This window comes from Chlamydotis macqueenii, chromosome W (assembly GCF_036417535.1).
Source record: "Chlamydotis macqueenii isolate bChlMac1 chromosome W, bChlMac1.mat, whole genome shotgun sequence".
Taxonomy (NCBI): Eukaryota; Metazoa; Chordata; class Aves; order Otidiformes; family Otididae; genus Chlamydotis; species Chlamydotis macqueenii.
Window position 1 is genome coordinate 37,309,505 of NC_141592.1, and position 20,814 is coordinate 37,330,318.

The 20,814-nt window shown below is 44.7% G+C and overlaps 1 protein-coding gene across 1 annotated transcript in view; it reads right to left on the bottom strand.

Moving 5' to 3' along the window:
- Window positions 1-20,814, bottom strand: part of LOC147596674 (guanine nucleotide-binding protein G(q) subunit alpha-like) — a 205,711-nt gene that overhangs the window by 24,902 nt on the left and 159,995 nt on the right. The window contains exons 4-5 of the mRNA XM_086769728.1: window positions 17,903-18,031; window positions 16,799-16,928 (exon numbers count right to left, since the gene is read on the bottom strand). Of these exons, the coding sequence (XP_086625854.1) occupies window positions 16,799-16,928; window positions 17,903-18,031 (259 nt within the window). The remainder of the gene's footprint in view (window positions 1-16,798; window positions 16,929-17,902; window positions 18,032-20,814) is intronic.

Here is a 20,814-nt window from a genome sequence, read left to right on the forward strand (position 1 = left end):
AAAGTTTTTCATGGATGTTAATAAGGAACATAAATAATTTAGCAATGAGGTGGAAGAACCATCTTCAAGACAAAGAGGAGTTTTAGAATTTTTACCTCCACATTTACCTCCAAACCATTTTTTTTTTTAAAGTGAAAACTCGAAAAATCAAGACAGCTTTATGAATAAGTTCTTTTTCATAAGAGTTGAAAAAAAGCCATGGAATAATATCACTTCAGTCACTTCAAAGTGGTAGGAGAGCCCAAGACAGAAGGGAAATGTTCAGTTCATATGTTCCATTCAGTTCGTAACACGTGAACACTTTTAGCTGATAACAACAAAAGGACAAGACTACATATCTGAAAGTCCAGGAAGATATTCTTCCATTTTCTAAAGAATATGGCCAAGTTATAAATAATTTAACACACTAAAATCCATGCAAAATTGTGAAAGTGAGATTTCTCTTTAATCTCCTTCTCCTAAAAAGACTATTTCAATGTATTTTTATTTACATTTACCACAAACCAAAATGTTCACAAAGGAGCCTATATATAGCACACATTACAGTCTTAAATTTGTCTCTCTCTACCCCATTAAGCAGGATGCATTTTATTCTGCAAGTTATTTGCACTACTGTTTTTCCTTATGTCATTCATGTTCCACTCTATATTCCATACTTGGGCTCTAGTTAAAAACACAGTACTGGTTGTGTGATCCTGTTAGATCAATGCACTGAGAAAAATCTGACACTCTACCTCCTGACACCCTGTCCCTTGACCGACATTGGCAGCATAGGCAGGGTGCCACCCACTTTATTCATGTAAGGTATGATTCTCTCAAATCATACTACCATTGGTGGAGGCAAGGGAAAGTGCAACTCTCACCTGTATTCAAAAGACATTTGCCCAATTGGCTGTTGCTGCCAGATGACCTGGACACCAAATGTCGCTGGCAGTCCACCAGAGCCATGGCATCACTTATGATCCTATGTTTGCTATTGGTGATTGGGTGAGTCACTGTATGGGCGCATTGTTGCTCATCTTTCTGACTGCCTCAATAAAGTTTTGGTTTAGAACATGTTGTCAGACTCCATTACTGTTCCGACTACATTATTGGCGTCACAGACAGGATTGAGTCTTTCTGACAACCAGTGGACACTTCAGGAAAGGAGCAAGTTTGGAGCTCCCCCCAATAGGAGAAGGATTGGATTCAAGATAATTGGACAGATCCCCAGGCTATTGTGGATGAATTTGAACAGTGGTGTAAAGCCAGACATTGCAAACAGGGAAAAGGCAAAGGTTGCTTAATTGGCCTCCTGACTTATGCCCTCAGCACTGCCCAGGCTGAAATTACTGGGCTGCGCAGCACCCTCAAATGGGCAGGAAAAGCTAAGAAAGGGGCTGAGAGGGATGAGCATAAGCAAGACCCTTGGCCCAGTGGGCCCTTGAGATCCAGAGTAGTACAGAGTAATCATCCTAGTACAACAGCCCAAGTTAGAGCCACTATCTACCAGGATAATGATAAGGATGATAATTGGGACAAGGACAAAAATGGCCCTGGACCAGACCCTGATCCCCTTCTGGACCCTACAGGGGAAGACATCTGTCCTGGTTTCAGCTGGGATGGAGTTATTTTTCTTCCCAGTAGCTGCTATGTTTTGGATTTAGTATGGGATTTGGTATGTGAAGAATGTTGATAATACACTGATGTTATTAGTTGCTGCAAAGAGATCAAGGACTTTTTCCAGCTTCCCAGGTTTTGTTAATGTGCAGGTTCAAGAATCTGGGAGGGATATAGCCAGCACAGCTGACCCAAACCAGTCAAAGGAAGTATTCCATACCGTAAACACCATGCACAGTATATAAGTGGGGGTGGGCTGGTGGGCAGAAACCCAGAAATCACTATTCCAAGATCACTGCTCAGGATTGTTCCAGGATCGCTCTCGGTTCTGCTCCATGATCACTGCTCAGGACAGGCTGTATCAGTTGTCGGGTCATCGGGTTGAGAAATTGTGCATTGTTCGGTTTGTGTATTCTATTATCATTACCATATATATATATTTATAAAATTATTGTATCTTCCTTTGCTGTCCTATTAAACTGTCTTTATCTCAACCCACAAGTTTTCCTTTCCTTCTGATTCTCCTCTCCATTCCACTGGGGAGATGTGAGTGAGCAGCTGTGTGGTGCTGAGTTGCAAACTGGCGTTAAACCATGACAATACCCCTGTCGCTCCTCTACCTGCTTTGAGCACTTGCGGGGTGCAAGCCTATACCAGGGAACAGTTCTGCTCCCTGGGCAACCAGTTTTGTAAAAAGTTTTACTGTCCTGTGATCAAATACAAACTGTTTTACTGTCCTGTGATCAAATACAAACCATGCAGCGCGGTCCATCCTTCACCATGCAAACCTACCATGCCAATATTGACAGTTGCCTGAAAGACACCACTTGCTGCCATGATCTTAGCACAATAGGTGCCCCCAGCCTATACTGGCTGTGCAGCAGCTGTGCTGTGAAAACCCTCCCATAGAGTGAGAGGGGGCCTGCACACCTGGACTAATAGTGCCTGGGATGCATGTTGAAGAAAACCTCTACGTGATCCAGGAGTTGGCTGGATGGCCGCACTCAGAGAGTGGTGGTCAATGGCTCAATGTCCAGGTGGAGACCGGTCACGAGTGGCGTCCCTCAGGGGTCCGTGCTGGGCCCGGCCCTGTTCAACATCTTTGTCGGCGACATGGACAGTGGGATAGAGTGCACCCTCAGCAAGTTCACCGACGACACCAAGTTGTGTGGTGCCATCGACACACTGGAAGGGAGGGATGCCATCCAGAGGGACCTTGACAGGCTGGAGAGGTGGGCCCTTGCAAACCTCATGAAGTTCAACCAGGCCAAGTGCAAGGTCCTGCACCTGGGTCATGGCAATCCCAGGCACAAATACAGGCTGGGCGGGGAATGGATTGAGAGCAGCCCTGAGGAGAAGGACTTGGGAGTGCTGGTGGATGAGAAGCTTAACATGAGCAGGCAATGTGCCCTTGCGGCCCAGAAGGCCAACCGCATCCTGGGCTGCATCAAGAGAAGCGTGGCCAGCAGGTCGAGGGAGGTGATTCTCCCCCTCTACTCTGCCCTGGTGAGACCCCACCTGGAGTACTGTGTCCAGTTCTGGAGCCCCCAACACAAGAAGGCCATGGACCAGTTGGAGAAGGTCCAGAGGAGGGCCACGAAGATGATAAAAGGGCTGGAGCACCTCTCTTATGAGGACAGGCTGAGAGAGTTGGGGCTGTTCAGCCTGGAGAAGAGAAGGCTCCGGGGAGACCTGATAGCGGTCTTCCAGTATCTCAAGGGGGCCTACAAGAAATATGGGGAGAGGCTGTTTAGTAGGGCCTGTTGCGATAGGACAAGAGGTAATGGTTTTAAAATAGAGGGGGGTAGATTTAGATTGGAAATTAGGAAAAAATTTTTTACGATGTGGGTTATAGAACACTGGAACAGGTTGCCCAGAAAGGTGGTGGAGGCCCCATCTCTGGAAGCGTTCAAGGCCAGGCTGGATGAGGCTCTGAGCAACCTGACCTAGTCAGGGATGTCCCTGCTCCTTGCAGGGGGGTTGGACTAGATGACCTTTGAAGGTCCCTTCCAACCCTAACCATTCTATGATTCTATGATTCTATGTCCGCAAGTACCCCGATGTCTTGCGACATCGGCGTGGTATTAACCCTTTGGTAGAACGAGGATCCAGATTTCACCAGTTTGCCGGGACCCTCCTTCCTTGGGTAGGGGTCTCTGAGCTGGAGAAAGCAATCATCAATCTCTCCACTACCCTGGAAAATATAGAAAATGTAACAACCAATGCCATCCAAGCACTGCAGCAAGGAGTTGCTCAAGTATCTCAGACTACCGTTCAAAACCATCTAGCTTTAGAGTACTTGCTGGCCACACAAGGTGACATTTGGGCATTAGTAAATACTACCTGCTGTGTCTATGTCAACCAAGATCTATGCATTGAGATTGACCTTAAGAAAATCCTGGAACAACTAAAGCCCTCGCATCAGGTGGCAACTGAAAATATCAGTTGGGGAATTGGTGAATTGTGGTCATGGCTTACCTCTTGGTTCCCAGATCTCAGGGTAGTTGTCAAAAGATTTTGGCTGTACTTTTTGTAATTATCTTTTTTATTGCCATTCTTTATGTTTTGTTTAGTATCAGCAGATGGGGTTGTAGATTGTGTTGTAAAGCATTTTCCCAGTCATGGTCAAGTAACTCCCTGGTCTGAGCTGAGGTCACTAGATATAAGCGGATGCTGGTTGTAATCTGTTTGGCAGCTTCTCTTGCAGCAATCGGGAAGATGCTGTAGTAATCACCTCCCAGATGCCCACGCAATTGATACTTGATAGAGGTGATTCTACGGTACTCATCTCATGATTCAGCAGCTTTTGACCTCTATGTAACTTATACCCTGCAGGTGTCGGAACACCAACCTCATCTATAACTCACTCTCTATACCTAACAACCCACCAAAATAACACCCTAGCCTATAACTCCATGTCAAGTGATGATTTGAGAGAATCAAGGGGTGGAAGCAACACCCTGCCTCCTGACACCCTGCCCCTTGACCAATATCGTCAGCTTAGACAGACTGTCAACACTCTGCCCCGACCTACATTGTTGCAACTCTTCTCCACATTCAAAAGGCATTTGCATGATCAGCTGTTTCTGCCAGATGATCCAGAGATCTAATGTCCCTGGCAGTCTGCCAGAGCCAGGAATCACTTATGATCCTGTATTCACTATCGGTGATTGGGTGAGTCCCTATATGGGGGAATTGTTGCTTATCTTTCTTACTTCCTCAATAAAACTTAGTTTTATAATGTATTGTCAGACTCCACTAATGTTCAGATCACAACATCAAAGATATATGTCTTACAAAACAAAGTAAAAACATTCTGATACCCACCAAGTTAAAAGAACACAAAAATAAAGAGAATACAAAAATAAATGACAAGATGTATTCATTATATAAGCAACTGAGAATTTCTTCTTTGTAACAGGTGTAGGAGATGGCTGATGATATAAATAATGTAATGAGATTTCTTTCTTTTATGGGAAAAGAATAAATTTAAAAGCTTTCAGAGCTCCTAGTCTTTCTTAAATAATTAATACTGAAGAAAGTTGAGAATACAGTCATGACTATCCAGGGACATCTGTTTTACCTTGCTATGTCAACCCTTCTCTTAAACAATGAAATCAACATATATACATAGCCATGAAGAGCATTAAAATGCTTTCTTTTTTTCATCTAACTTTTGCAAATGAATGTTAAAGACTTTGAATCATAGAATCAAAGAATAGTTAGGGTTGGAAGGGACCTTTAAAGTCTAACTTGCATAAAACAGTGCTGGTGAGTAACTCATGTAAGTTTGATGAATAACGGAAATAGTCTTCATGAAAGAAAAAATCCAAATATTAAATTCCCTCCCCTACTTTATAAAACTGTATGAAAAACACTGTGTACTATTGCATTTTGCCTGCTTAGTTAATACATCACCACTCATGAGTTCTTACTTCTCTTATTCTTTGAAATAGCAATACCGGTAGAAAATATAAGCCAATATAAATCCTATACTTTAAGTCAATGGAATGAAGTTTACTACTTTAGGGTCCGTTCAAGCAAAGAACCTATGAATTTTGTGGCCCGGCCCTGTTCAACATCTTTGTCAGCGACATGGACAGTGGGATAGAGTGCACCCTCAGCAAGTTCGCCGATGACACCAAGCTGTGTGGTGCCGTCGACACACTGGAAGGGAGGGATGCCATCCAGAGGGACCTTGACAGGCTGGAGAGGTGGGCCCGTGCCAACCTCATGAAGTTCAACCAGGCCAAGTGCAAGGTCCTGCCACCTGGGTCATGGCAATCCCAGGCACAAATACAGGCTGGGCGGAGACTGGATTGAGAGCAGCCCTGAGGAGAAGGACTTGGGAGTGCTGGTGGATGAGAAGCTTAACATGAGCAGGCAATGCACCCTTGCGGCCCAGAAGGCCAACCGCATCCTGGGCTGCATCAAGAGAAGCGTGGCCAGCAGGTCGAGGGAGGTGATTCTCCCCCTCTACTCTGCCCTGGTGAGACCCCACCTGGAGTACTGTGTCCAGTTCTGGAGCCCCCAACACAAGAAGGACATGGACCAGTTGGAGAGGGTCCAGAGGAGGGCCACGAAGATGATAAAAGGGCTGGAGCACCTCTCTTATGAGGACAGGCTGAGAGAGTTGGGGCTGTTCAGCCTGGAGAAGAGAAGGCTCCGGGGAGACCTGATAGCGGTCTTCCAGTACCTCAAGGGGGCCTACAAGAAAGATGGGGAGAGGCTGTTCAGTAGGGCCTGTTGCGATAGGATGAGAGGTAATGGTTTTAAAATAGAGGGGGGTAGATTTAGATTAGAAATTAGGAAAAAATTTTTTACGATGCGAGTTATAGAACACTGGAACAGGTTGCCCAGAAAGGTGGTGGAGGCCCCATCTCTGGAAACGTTCAAGGCCAGGCTGGATGAGGCTCTGAGCAACCTGACCTAGTCAGGGATGTCCCTGCTCCTTGCAGGGGGTTTGGACTAGATGACCTTTGAAGGTCCCTTCCAACCCTAACCATTCTATGATTCCATGATTCTATGATTCTAATTCCCACTGTTTATTTTTATGTCTCTGCTACACAACACTAACTATGCAAATAGCTACAATAAGAACATTTCTCTACAGTCAACTATTCCACTTCCAACACAAAATCTGTAGATTCCACTAACCCTCTGTCCTGGTTCTGTCTAGAATAGAGTTAATTTTCACCTGAGCTGGGAGAGGAACTGGAGTTGGTGGCACCTGTGGCTAGGGGACACAGCTGGGATAGTTTACTAATTAGCCAACAGCTGAGAGAAGTTTACCCAAATTGGCCAAAGGTCTGTTCCATCCCATGTGACATCATGCTCAGTGTATAAGTGAGGAGGGTGGTGAGGTGAGGCTCTTGTTACTTGGGAGAAAGCTGGGTATTAGGATCTGCTGTGAGCTATTGTACTGTAAATTATGTGCTTCAGTGTTTTCTGTTATTGGATTTTTGTTTGGTTTGTTTTCTACTGTTGTTCTCTTAAACTTTTTTTTTAACCTCAACCCAGGAGTTTTGCTTTTTTTTTACCAATTCTTCTCCCAGTCCCACTGGAGGATGAGGAGAGTGAGTGAGAGACTGTATAGCTTGGTCCCAAATGGGGTTAAATTCCAACAGTTATTCTGGCGCCCAACATGGGGCATGGAGGGTTGAGATAACCACAGATCTAACCAGAGTGGCTTGAAACAAAATTTGTTACGCATACTTATTGTATCGGTTATTAGTTGCTGGTCATGATGTTGCAGTGGTTGGTCGTGTTGTTGTGTTATCTACTCTCTTATATGTACTATGTGTTCCCAGTGGTGCTGTTAATCACATCAGGGAAAATGATGATCATTTTGTTGTACTATGCAATATCAATCTATGATATGGTGACATCAATGGCCTTAAAGTTAAGTTGGTATCTGTATGTGATTTCCCCCACTCTTTCACCTCCAGGGTAGTTACAACGGTCTTAGAGAACTTTGAATATCCGGGGGATAGTCAAGCCGGCATGCTGTTATTGCTATGTCTCTTAAATGTGTGCCAAATCTTGTTTAGGGTTACAAAAACACCTTTTAGGAATATCATCCAGAGATATGCCCTGAGGTGAGATAGTCATGTCTGGCATGGAATGTGGGAGAACATGGGCAGGTATCTAGAGAACTCTTCACCTCCCATGGTTTGGAGTTTTAGTCCTGAACAACTAAAGCACCCTGATAAAGTGACAGAATATTTGGAGAAAACATGCTGTGGCTACTCTAAAGAGGCACAACTTACTGCACTGTGCTGGGCTCTGGCTAGGATCTACCAAACACTGTTCAATGTTATGCAGCACCCTCAAGGGAAAGAGGAGGAAAACGTACTGACCTGCACTATAGCTACTCAAACCCCAGCACCAGACACTGCAGCTGAATCCGAGAATGAACCCATGTTGGTATCAGTTGCCCCCGTACACAAGAAGAAAACTTGGAAGTGGAAGTCAGCTCGTCTAGTAAGGGATGAAGAAGCTTCTCCAAAGAGGGAGCAGGAGGAAGAAGCATACTGCCTTGTCAGCGAGGAGGCAGACTACTCTGAAGCAGGACCATCACTAAAACAGGAGGAAGAAAAAGAATTACCTGCTTCCTCCCAAGGAAGAACTTGGCAGGAGGGCCCCTCCTCTTCTTCAGAGGAAGAGCTCATTTATGAGACAGTAACCATCTGATCTCTATCCCTGAGTGAGCTGTGAGACACGAGAAAAGACTTCAGCTGTTGTCTGTGTAAGCACATTGTCAGCTGGCTGCTCTGGTGCTGGGATAAGGGGACCAGTAGTCTGGAATTAGAGGGCAGAGAAGCTAGGCAGCTGGGATCCATTTCTAGAGAAGAGGGCATTGACAAAGCAGCTGGAGAAGGGACACAAGCCCTCAGCCTCTGGAGGTGCCCATGGAGAGGGGCATCCAGTACCTGAGGGAATTAGCTGTGCTGGAGGCTGTTTATGATGACCTGGACAATGAGCAGTTATGTAAGGATCCAGGTGAAGTCAAGTGCACATGGCCCATGTGGTGGAAGTTTGTTCAAAGTGCACCATAGTCATATGCCAACTCATTGGCAGTTATGACCTGGGAAGACGGAGAGGAACAAACAGTGGATGAACTGGCTGGCCAAATCCGGCAGTACAAAGAAAGTCTCTCTTCCTCCCTATGGGCCTGTGTCTTGGCTGTGGAGAAACTGTCCTGGGAGTTCCAGCAATTCAAAGAGGCTATGTCCTGTTCCCCACTGGTATGGGCCAATATTTCAGCTATTGGGAGTAAACGTTTCCCTGCTCAAGAGAGAAGGTACACGCAGCGAAGTACCCTGTGATTTACCTTGCATGACCAAGGGGAGGGCATGAGGAAGTGGGATGGAAAGCCTACCTTGGCTCTAGAGGCATGGGTACGTGAGTTGTGGGGAGAAACAATTGCAAATAGAGGTTCTCCCTGGAAAATTGCTGCACCAGTCTCCAATAGGCAGAGTAGAAGGAATGGCCTTACTTCTGACCCTCTCAAAGGGACCTCTGATGCATACTTAAAAGAAATGAACAATGAATACTGTGGCCAGGATTAGAGAGACTCTGCCTTCAGCCAGGTGGAGGAGAGGGACAACAGAGTTTATTGGACTGCATGGATCTGATGGCCTGGCATGTCAGACCCACAAGAGTATAAAGCTCTAGTGGATGCTGGTGCACAGTGTACCTTAATGCAATCAAGATATAATGGGGCAGAACCCATTTGTATTTCTGGAGTGACAGGGGGATCCCAACAGCTGACTGTACTGGAGGCTGAAGTGAGCCTAACAGGGAATGAGTGGCAAAAGCACCCCATAGTGGCTGGCCCAGATGCTCCGTGCCTTCTTGGCATAGAATCAGAAGGGGGTATTTCAAGGACCCAGAAGGGTACTGGTGGGCTTTTGGTGTAGGTGCTTTAGAGATGGAGGAAAGTGTGTAGTTGTCCACCTTGCCTGGTCTCTTGGAGGACCCTTCTGTTGTGGGGTTGCTGAGGGTTGAAGAACAACAGGTGCTGATTGCTACCACCACTGTGCACCGGCGGCAATATTGTACCAACAGAGACTCCCTAATCCCCATCCATAAGCTGATTCGTCAACTGGAAAGCCAGGGAGTGATCAGCAAGTTCCACTCACTATTTAACAGTCCCATATGGCCAGTGAAAAAATCTAGTGGAGAGTAGAGAGTAACAGTGGACTATCGTGGCCTGAATGAAGTTGCGCCACCACTGAGTGCTGCTGTGCCGGACATGCTAGAACTTCAGTATGAACTGGAGTCCAAGGCAGCCAAGTGGTATGCCACCATCGATATCGCTAATGCGTTTTGCTCGATCCCTTTGTCAGCAGAATGCAGGCCACAGTTTGCTTTCACTTGGAGGGGGGTTCAGTACACTTGGAATCAACTGCCCCAGGGGTGGAAACACAGCCCCACCATTTGCCCTGGGCTGATCCAGGCTGCACTGGAAAAGGGTGGAAGTCCAGAACACTTGCAGTACATTGATGATATAATTGTGTGGGGCAATACAGCAGCAGATGCTTTTGAAAAAGGGGAGAAAAATAATTTAAAACCTCCTGAAAGCTGGGTTTGCCATTAAATGAAGTAAGGTCAAAGGACCTGCATGAGAGATCCAGTTTTTAGGAGTAAAATGGCAAGATGGGTGTCATCACATTCCAATGGATGTGGTCAACAAAATAACAGCTATGGCTCCGCCAACTGACAAAAAGGAAACACAAGCTTTCCTGGGCATTGTGGTTTTCTGGAGAATGCATATTCCAAATTACAGTATGGTTGTAAGCCCTCTCTATGAAGTGACCCGAAAGAGGAATGATTTCCAATGGGGCCCTGAGCAATGACAGGCCTATGAGCAAATTAAATGGGAGGTTGTTCATGAGGTAGCCCTTGGGCTGATCTGTACAGTATAAGAGGTAAAAAATGTGCTCTACTGCAGCTGGGGAGAATGGCCCTACCTGGAGTTTCTGGCAGAAAGCACCAGGGGAAACCTGAGGTCGACCCCTCGGGTTTTGGAGCCGGGTATATAGAGGATCTGAGGCCAGCTATACTCCAACAGAAAAAAAAGATATTGGCAGCATATGAAGGAGTTTGAGCTGCTTCAGAAGTGATTGGTACTGAAGCACAGCTCCTCCTGGCACCCCGACTGCCAGTGCTGAGTTCAAAGGGAGGGTCCCCTCTACACATCATGCAACTGATGCTACATGGATTAAGTGGGTCGCACTGATCACACAGTGAGCTCTAATAGGAAACCCCAATTGCCCAGGGATATTAGAAGAAATTACAGACTGGCTAGAAGGCAAAGATTTTGGAAAGCCACCAGAGGAAGAGGTGACGTGCTGAAGAGGCCCCACCGTATAATAATCTACCAAACAATGAGAGGCGATATGCCCTGTTCACTGATGGGTCCTGTTGTATTGTAGGAAAGCATCAAAAGTGGAAAGCTGCTGTGTGGAGTCCTACAAGACAAGTTGCAGAAGGCACTGAAGGCCAAGGTGAATTGAGTCAGTTTGCAGAGGTGAAAGCCATCCAGCTGGCTTTAGATATTGCTGAAAAGGAAAAATGGCCTGTGCTCTATCTCTACACTGACTCACGGATGGTGGCCAATGCTCTGTGGGGGTGGTTAAAGCAATGGAAACAGAGCAACTAGCAGTGCAGAGGCAAACCCATCTGGGCTGCCACATTGTCGCAAGATATTGCTGCCCAGATAGAGAATCTGGTTGCAAAAGTACATCACGTAGATGTCCATGTATCCAAGAGTCAAGTCACTGAAGCACATCAACAACTAACGGGTGGATCAAGCTGCTAAGATTGAAGTGGTTCAGGTGGATCTGGACTGGCAACATAAGGGTGAATTATTTTTAGCTTGGTGGGCCCATGGCACCTCAGGCCATCAGGGAAGAGATGCAACATACAAATGGGCTCGTGATCGAGGGGTGGACTTGACCATGGACACTGTTGCACAGGTCATCCATGAGTGTGAAACGTGCTGCAATTAAGCAAGTCAAGCAGTTAAAGCCTATTTGGTATGGAGGACGATGGCTGAAATATATCAATATGAGAGGCCTGGCAAATTGATTATATTACACTCCCACAAACCAACCAAGGCAAGCGCCATGTGCTTACAACGGTGGAAGAAACTGCTGGATGACTGGAAACATCCTGTGCCCTATGCCACTGCCCGAAACACTATCCTGGGCTTTGAGAAGCAAGTTCTCTGGCGATGTAGCACTCCAGAAAGAATTGAGTCAGACAATGGGACTCATTTCCGAAACAACCTCATAGGCACCTGGGCCAAAGAGCGTGGCATTGAGTAGGTATATCACATCCCCTATCATGCACCAGCCTCCGGGAAAATTGAATGGTACAATGGACTGCTGAAAACTACACTGAGAGCAATGGGTGGTGGAACCTTCAAACATCGGGATACACATTTAGCAAAAGCCACCTGGTTAGTCAACACTCAGGGATCCATCAATCGAGCTGGCCTTGCCCAATCCGAACTTCTACATACTGTAGAAGGGGATAAGGTCCCTGTGGGGCGTATAAGGAATATGTTGGGGAAGACAGTCTGGGTTATTCCTCCCTTGGGTTTGCCTTTGCTCACCTGTGGGATTGCCTTTGCTCAAGGACCTGGGTGTACTTGGTGGGTGATGCGGGAGGATGGGGAAGTCTTATGTGTACCTCAAGGAGATTTGATTGTAGGTGAAAATAGCCAATAGTTTGAACTGTATGATGTTAATTGCTGTATGATACTGTATGTCATTCCTTCTCTAGCTGTTGTATGTCATATCAAAGGTATTATAGTAAGAGTAACCTAGATCAACAAAGAATGAACTTGGATAAAACCAAGCAAAATGGAGCAGTAATGGAACCAGAACTGGCTTTAGCAACTGGCACCCAGCAACTCGAGATCGACATCTTCAACCTGAAGACCATGAACATGATAAACCAGTTGCACCAGATATGCCAACTGAGCAAACACTGCATCATCTGTCCTGCCCTGAGAAACTATTATGACAGATGGAGCCCAGAAGTCATGGACTAAATGAACTCAACAGACATTTTGGAGGGCTGGCCCATAGACTAAGGCAGTGATACATGTATGTATGTATATATATGTATAGCAAAGATTAAAAAAAAGAAGTAATGATTAATTGGAAGGTGTAGGATCTGGACATGATGTAGATGGTATGTAATAAGGGGTGGATAATGTCCTGGTTCTGGCCAGGATAGAGTTAATTTTCACCTGAGCTGGGAGAGGAACTGGAGCTGGTAGCCCCTGTGGCTGGGGGACACAGCTGGGATAGTTTACTAATTAGCCAACAGCTGGGATAGTTTACCCAAATTGGCCAAAGGGCTGTTCCATCCCATGTGACATCATGCTCAGTATCTAAGTGAAGAGGGTGGGGAGGCTGCTATTACTCAGGAGAAAGCTGGGCATCAGGATCTGCTGTGAGCTGTTGTATTATGTATTAGGTGCTTCAGTGTTTTCTGTTATTGGGTTTTGTTTGTTTGTTTTCCATCTCTGTTTTGTTTTCTTCTTTTATTTCTCTTAATTTTTTTTTTTTCACTTCCACCCAGGAGTTTTGCTTTCTTTTCCTTACCAGTTCTCCTCCCTGTCCCACTGGAGGGTGGGGGGAATGAGTGAGAGACTGTGTTTGGACAAAGACTTGCCAGGCTCGTCCAGAGGGCTTTAAACTAGTGTTGCTGGGGGAAGGGGAGCATGGTTCAGCCCACTGCTGTCAGCACGGTGCCAGTGCCAGCACCAAGGGTCCAGAAGCTGAGGAAAGATCGCAGGTAAGTGCAAATGTACCTAAACTGCGGTCCAACAGAACCCTTGTTGCTCCAGCCAGCAAGTCGTCTTTGTCGGGGGCCCAGCTGAAGTGTCTTTATACCAATGCACGCAGCATGGGGAATAAACAGGAAGAGCTGGAGATGCGTGCACATGGGCAGGGCTACGACCTCGTTGGCATCACGGAGACGTGGTGGGACGACTCATACGAATGGAGCGTCAAAATGGAGGGGTATAGGCTTTTTAGAAAGGACAGGAAGGGAAGACGAGGAGGGGGTGTCGCTCTCTACATCAGCAACAGGCTGGAGTGTGTGGAGCTCCGCCTGGGGATGGAGGAGGAGCTGACAGAGAACTTATGGGTCAAGATTAGAGGATGAGGACAAACAGGGGACGTTACGGTGGGGGTCTGTTACAGGCCGCCTGGCCAGGAAGACAGAGCAGATGAAGCGCTCTATAGGCAGATAGGAGCAGCCTCACGGTCACAGGCCCTGGTCCTCATGGGGGACTTGAACCACCCTGACATCTGTTGGAGAGATAACACGGCAGGGCACAGGCAGTCCAGGAGGTTCCTGGAATGTGTGGACGACAACTTCCTCCTGCAGGCGATAGAGGAGCCGACAAGGAGGGGTGCCATGCTCGACCTTGTTCTCACCAACAGGGAGGGACTGGTCGGGGATGTGAAACTCAAGGGCAGCCTTGGCTGCAGCGACCAGGACATGGTGGAGTTCAAGATCCACGGGGCAGCAAGAAAACTACATGGCAAGCTCTCTGCCCTAGACTTCAAGAGAGCAGACTTCGGCCTCTTCATGGACCTGAAGGGCCAAGTGCCATGGGAGGCGGCCCTGGAGGGAAGAGGGGCCCAGGAAAGTTGGTCTATATTCAAGCAGCACCTCCTCCAAGCTCAGCAGAGGTGCATCCCGACAAAGAACAAGTCGGGCAAAAAGGCCAGGAGGCCTGCGTGGATGAGCAAGGAGCTCCTGGACCAACTGAAAGTAAAAAAGGAGGCCTATAGAGGGTCGAAATGGAGACAGGTAGCCTGGGAGGCCTACAAAGAGGCTCTGGGAGTGGCCAGGGATCAGGTGAGGAAAGCCAAAACCCTGACGGAACTGAATCTGGCCAGGGATATAAAATGCAACAAGAAGAGCTTCTATAGGTATGTAGGGGACAAAAGAAAGTCCAAGGAAAATGTAGGCCCCCTCCGGAAGGGAACTGATGTCCTGGTTACCCAGGACATGGAGAAGGTACTCAATGACATTTTTTGCCTCAGTCTTCACCGATAAGAGCTCTTGTCCCACCACCCAAGCTGTAGAAGGTGCAAGCAGGGACTGCGAGAATGAAGAACCGTCCACTGTACTTGAAGAGCAGGTTCGGGATCAGCTGAGGAACTTAAAGGTGCACAAGTCCATGGGACCTGATGAGATCCATCCGCGGGTCCTGAGGGAACTGGCGGATGAAGTGGCCAAGTCACTAGCCATCATATTTGAGAAATCGTGGCGGTCTGGTGAGGTCCCCGATGACTGGAAGAGGGGTAACATAACCTCCATTTTTAAAAAGGGAAACAAGGAGGACCCAGGGAACTACAGGTAGGTCAGCCTCACCTCTGTGCCTGGCAAGGTCATGGAGCAGATTCTCCTGGAAACCATGCTAAGGCACATGGAGAGCAAGGAGGTGGTTGGTGACAGCCAACATGGCTTCACCAAGGGCAGATCGTGCTTGACCAATTGGGTGGCCTTTTATGATGGGGTGACAGCATCGGTGGACAAGGGATGAGCAATGGATATCATCTACCTGGACTTGTGCAAGGCATTTGACACTGTCCTGCATGACATCCTTCTCTCTAAACTGGAGAGACATGGGTTTGATGGATGGACCACTCGGTGGATAAGGAGTTGGCTGGATGGCCGCGCTCAGAGAGTGGTGGTTAACGGCTCAATGTCCATGTGGAGACGGGTCACGAGTGGTGTCCCTCAAGGGTCTGTGTTGGGCTCAGCCCTGTTCAACATCTTTGTCAGCGACATGGACAGTGGGATAGAGTGCACCCTCAGCAAGTTCACTGATGACACCAAGCTGTGTGGTGCCGTCAACATGCTGGAAGGGAGGGATGCCATGCAGAGGGACCTTGACAGACTGGAGAGGTGGGCCCATGCCAACCTCATGAAGTTCAACCAGGCCAAGTGCAAGGTCCTGCACCTGGGTCATGGCAATCCCAGGCACAAATACAGGCTGGGTGGAGAATGGGTTAAGACCAGCCCTGAGGAGAAGGACTTGGGAGTGCTGGTGGATGAGAAGCTCAACATGAGCAGGCAATGCACCCTTGCGGCCCAGAAGGCCAACCGCATCCTGGGCTGCATCAAGAGAAGCGTGGCCAGCAGGTCGAGGGAGGTGATTCTCCCCCTCTCCTCTGCCCTGGTGAGACCCCACCTGGAGTACTGTGTCCAGTTCTGGAGCCTCCAACACAAGAAGGACATGGACCAGTTGGAGAAGGTCCAGAGGAGGGCCACGAAGATGATAAAAGGGCTGGAGCACCTCTCTTATGAGGACAGGCTGAGAGAGTTGGGGCTGTTCAGCCTGGAGAAGAGGAGGCTCCGGGGAGACCTGATAGCGGTCTTCCAGTACCTCAAGGGGGCCTACAAGAAAGATGGGGAGAGGCTGTTCAGTAGGGCCTGTTGTGATAGGACAAGGAGTAATGGTTTTAAAATAGAGGGGGGTAGATTTAGATTAGATATTAGGAAAAAATTTTTTACAATGAGAGTTATAGAACACTGGAACAGGTTGCCCAGAGAGGTGGTGGAAGCCCCATCCCTGGAACTGTTTAAGGCCAGGCTGGATGAGGCTCTGAGCAACCTGATCTAGTCAGGGATGTCCCTGCTCCTTGCAGGGGGGTTGGACTAGATGACCTTTGAAGGTCCCTTCCAACTCTAACCATTCTATGATTCTATGACTGCATAGCTTGGTCCTGAGTGGGGCGAAACTATGATGCTCTCCATGGAGGAGATCAATTGGTGTCATATTATTTGAGGATTAGCCTCTTAATCTCTGTAGAACTTCTTATTTTATTACATGTAGTTGCATACAACTGTTGGTAGACATTAGGAAAACAGCTAGGACTGGACAAGCCAGTCTGCTTTGAAAATGTCTTAAAGAACTAACAACTTTGAGTTTTTCTGTTTAGCATGAAGTATTCAATCTATCATTATCCTTTACTGGTCCAACAAGTTTAATATCTAAATTATTATGTGAAAACATACACATTTCTACTGAATCTTTCTACAAACTTGTACTTTAATCAAATTTTAAATAATATTTAAAATTCCATGTTCATTTTAGTGTGTGTTTTTTTTTTTTTTTCTTCTCAAAAACTGGTGGTTTATGCTGATGCTTGCTTACCTCATTGTCTGACTCTACAAGCACTTGGTCATATTCACTGAGAGCTACTAGGAACATGATAGATGTGACATTTTCAAAGCAATGTATCCATTTTCTTCTTTCTGATCGTTGGCCTCCTACATCCACCATTCTGCAAAATTAACAATGACGACATCAACTCCACAAATACCTTAGCAGATAAACATACAATCACATATGGAACACTGAATTCAAGAATTTAGTTGAAAACATAATTAGGTTTGTTTTTCTTAAAAAAATTTACCATTTATATTGAAGACTAATGGAATGCATTGTAAGTAAACAGGTTCTTGTATTTGTTTTTTAGTCTGATGTGCTTTCTGAATTTGAATTATTATGGATCTTTAAGTCCTCAAATTTCTGATATTCAGAACTCTCATGATTCTGAGCCACAATTCTAGAATATATTCCCTGTATATTCAGCAGAAACGCATGCCCACACAATCAAGTTAGTGGCCTGCCTTTCTCCCAATAAATTACCAGTCAAAATCCCAAACTTTTCAAGGCTGCCTAATTTTAAGAGTATAAATAGAATACCATCTATATTTACTGAAGTTGTTAATAGTCAAAATTAGAACTCAAATTTGCTAGCAGAGTGTACTCCCAGTTCATTATGGGTCTCAATGTAACTAGACACTCAGGTGTTTAACTTGAAATTGTAATTGCATAGTTATTCTTTAAGCAATTGTATTTGTACTCAGAATAAGCTGTAGGGCAAATTATTTATAGGAGTGGTATTAAACTTAAAAAATGTCACTTCTCTCTGAAAATCAAGTACGGAAGTGGTACCTTTACATTTAATAATTTATTATTCATATTAAAACTGATATACTCACTTTATTGGAAAATGACTTCCAGTTTTTCTAATAATAATAACTACCTTTAGAAAAAGACAAGTCTGTCTTTCATCCTCTTGACATTTTTAACAACAGCTGCTAATCATATATGGACAAAAACCATAAAAATAAAATGAACAAGCTCAAATTTTAAAAACACTGAATAATTTGTACTTTTACCCAATATCCTATATGTGGTTTTACTAATGTAAAAAGAAACAAAGCAAATGGGTGTTAAATTTTTTTCTACCTGAAAATGACGCTTTGTAAGTCGAATGGATATTCAATGATCCCTGTTGTTGGGACTCGAACTCTAAGCACATCTTGCTGAGTTGGCAGATAGGTCGAATCTGCTATGCGGTCCAAGTCATTAAGATAACTATAGATGGGGAAAAACAACAGGAATGCAAGACAATGATACCATAATTCCACTGAGGAAAAGAGAAAGGAAGACTTGGGAGAAGGAATGAGTTGTGGGATAGGAAGAATTGCAACAGTAAAAAAGAGCAATATCAACATAAAAGAGGGAAGGAAATATAAAGGAGAGCTCCATTCTCCCTTCTGGGTCATTTTCATAGCTTCAAGTAAATTCTACAAAAGGATAGCATAATTATTATAATTTTCACATAAATTTACTTGGCTTTCACACATTGAATAACCAACAGTTCAAATTTTTCAGTTATTCATTTCTGGTTAATTTAAAGACAAATAATATGATAAAATGTGTAAGAAATATTGTTTCAGATAAAATTATAATCTTATAACATATTTATTGATAATTACTCTGCAATGTCTATAAAGAATAGATAAACATGAATCTCCCAAGTGGTAGTGAACTATTAATTATTAGTTTCAAAATGGTAGGAGCATAAATGACACTCTTTGGAGATAAGAGAAAAAAAACCACACTGACAAATTAAAAAACTCTCCGCCTGAATTTCCTGCATCCGGACTGAAACTTCTGATCGGGTTAATAAGCCCTGCAGTACATGAAATGCATCCCAGTCAGTTAGAAAATAATCTGAAACTGCAATGAAATTGCTTGTAAGGGCTTGTTAACTACAACACCCAACTATTCTGCTATTGCTTAATGGCAGTTTTCAAGTATAAGGCAGCAGTGCACTGTAGATTTTAATTAACTTTCATAAGAGATGCTTCAAAAAAAAAGAGGGATAATATACCAATTTGTGATAGCCTGTTTGGGTCCAGGAGTTGCACATTCCATGAATTCAGTGCACCAGGAAGCTTGGGCTCTCCCCAGGGTAGATGTCTGGTAAAAAGACTGCTGCAGGAAATTAAGTTTTTGTGTATTTGATTACTTCCAAGCACAAGAATGACCTAATTGGTCAGAGTTAGCTACTGGTAAAATAACCTAAGGCTGCCCTGATTCATTCCAGGGGAAGGTAGCAATGTACTCCTTGCAATTTATCAAATCATTAAATGTCACTAAGCTCTGAATGTATTATTTTCTTCATAGTTATTATTCAAAGTGTCCTTTTTAAAATAAATTCACATAAGGAATAATTAGACTACTTCTAGACACGCTGAATGATTTCTTATGCAATAGTGAAAGTAAGCTGTTATGAAAAATGACAGAAACAAAGTGATTTGAGTTCTACTTTACAGCAAAAATACAGAAGAATTAATTTGTTAACTCTATATGGGAGCCAAAAATATCAAATTTTTCTCACTATGATTTTATTCATGAAAGATTAAGCTGATAGTAAACATTGAATGTGAGAATATTATGCATATTCAGAAAGATGTATTGAACTATATATCTCAGAAAAATTTTCATATTCTGAAGTTATTACTCTGAAAAGAATTTCTCAGGATCCTGACTAGTTTCTGCTAATAGGAAAAAGGGCTTGAAAAATCTGAGCGTTTTATCTGCCTTTAGTTGTTTTACACAAAAGCAGAATGGATAAGCTGATCATACATTTTCAAGGAGGGGAAGAAATCCGTAACAAATCCATAACCACCACAATAGGAAATCTAAAGAGATGCTGAAACACTAATTGGTCTCTTTTTCCCTCCCACCCCACCAAAAACATTGGTTTTGTTTTGTGACTTTATTTCAGAAAAAAAAGAATGGTACAAAGAAGCACTGTGGATCATTACATGCTATAGTGGTATTCATGAAAGCAGGAGAGCTTTAAGAGAATAAATTTGTAGGTGACCCACTCATACAATTGCTTATTGCATTCCTTTGGAAAGCCTCAGTTGTAGTCTCCATTATGTGAACCTGGTTACTGTGCCTCTGCACCATGAACATAGTGGATATACTACTAAGAAATGCAGTAGTGCACATCTGACATTTTGAGAAAGACAATAATTTAAAGAGACATTATTAAATAGTCACATCTTATTTGTGTTACTGGAAACTGTTTAAAGAGCAGATGGGGATTTTTCTGTCCTAGCACAAAACACTGATGTCATTAAGTTCCAGAAGCACTAATTATTCCTTTAAAATTACATCTTTTCCTCATCCTCATTCAGGTCTGCTCAAGTTCTGCTCTTACACATGTACTAAACAGAAAACTTCTTACTCATTTCACCAGTAGCACCTTCTAGAGGCTATACAAAATCCTTACACAACCCCATAGAGTCCTATTTCCTTCCCTAGCTATCTTCACTTAACAGATCAAAGGATGCAGGGCTCTCTACAAAGTCTCTTAAACTATGCATTCAAATTCAGAATCATGGAAACTGTGTCAAAACCAGTAAGAGTACCTCACAGAAAAAAAAAAATCATACAGTATGCACAAAATCCTTTAAAAAAAAATCTTTGTTACTAACAAATCACAACCAGAATCCATTGTGCAACAATATGCAGATGTTGATCATCTGAGGAACCTAAAGGTGCACAAGTCCATGGGACCTGATGAGATCCATCCGCGGGTCCTGAGGGAACTGGCGGATGAGGTCGCCAAGCCACTGGCTATCGTATTTGAGAGGTCGTGGCGGTCTGGTGAGGTCCCCGATGACTGGAAGAGAGGGAACATAACCCCAATTTTTAAAAAGGGGAATAAGGAAGACCCAGGTAACTACAGGTAGGTCAGTCTCACCTCTGTGCCTGGCAAGGTCATGGAGCAGATTCTCCTGGAAACCATGCTAAGGCACATGGAGAGCAAGGAGGTGGTTGGTGACAGCCAACATGGC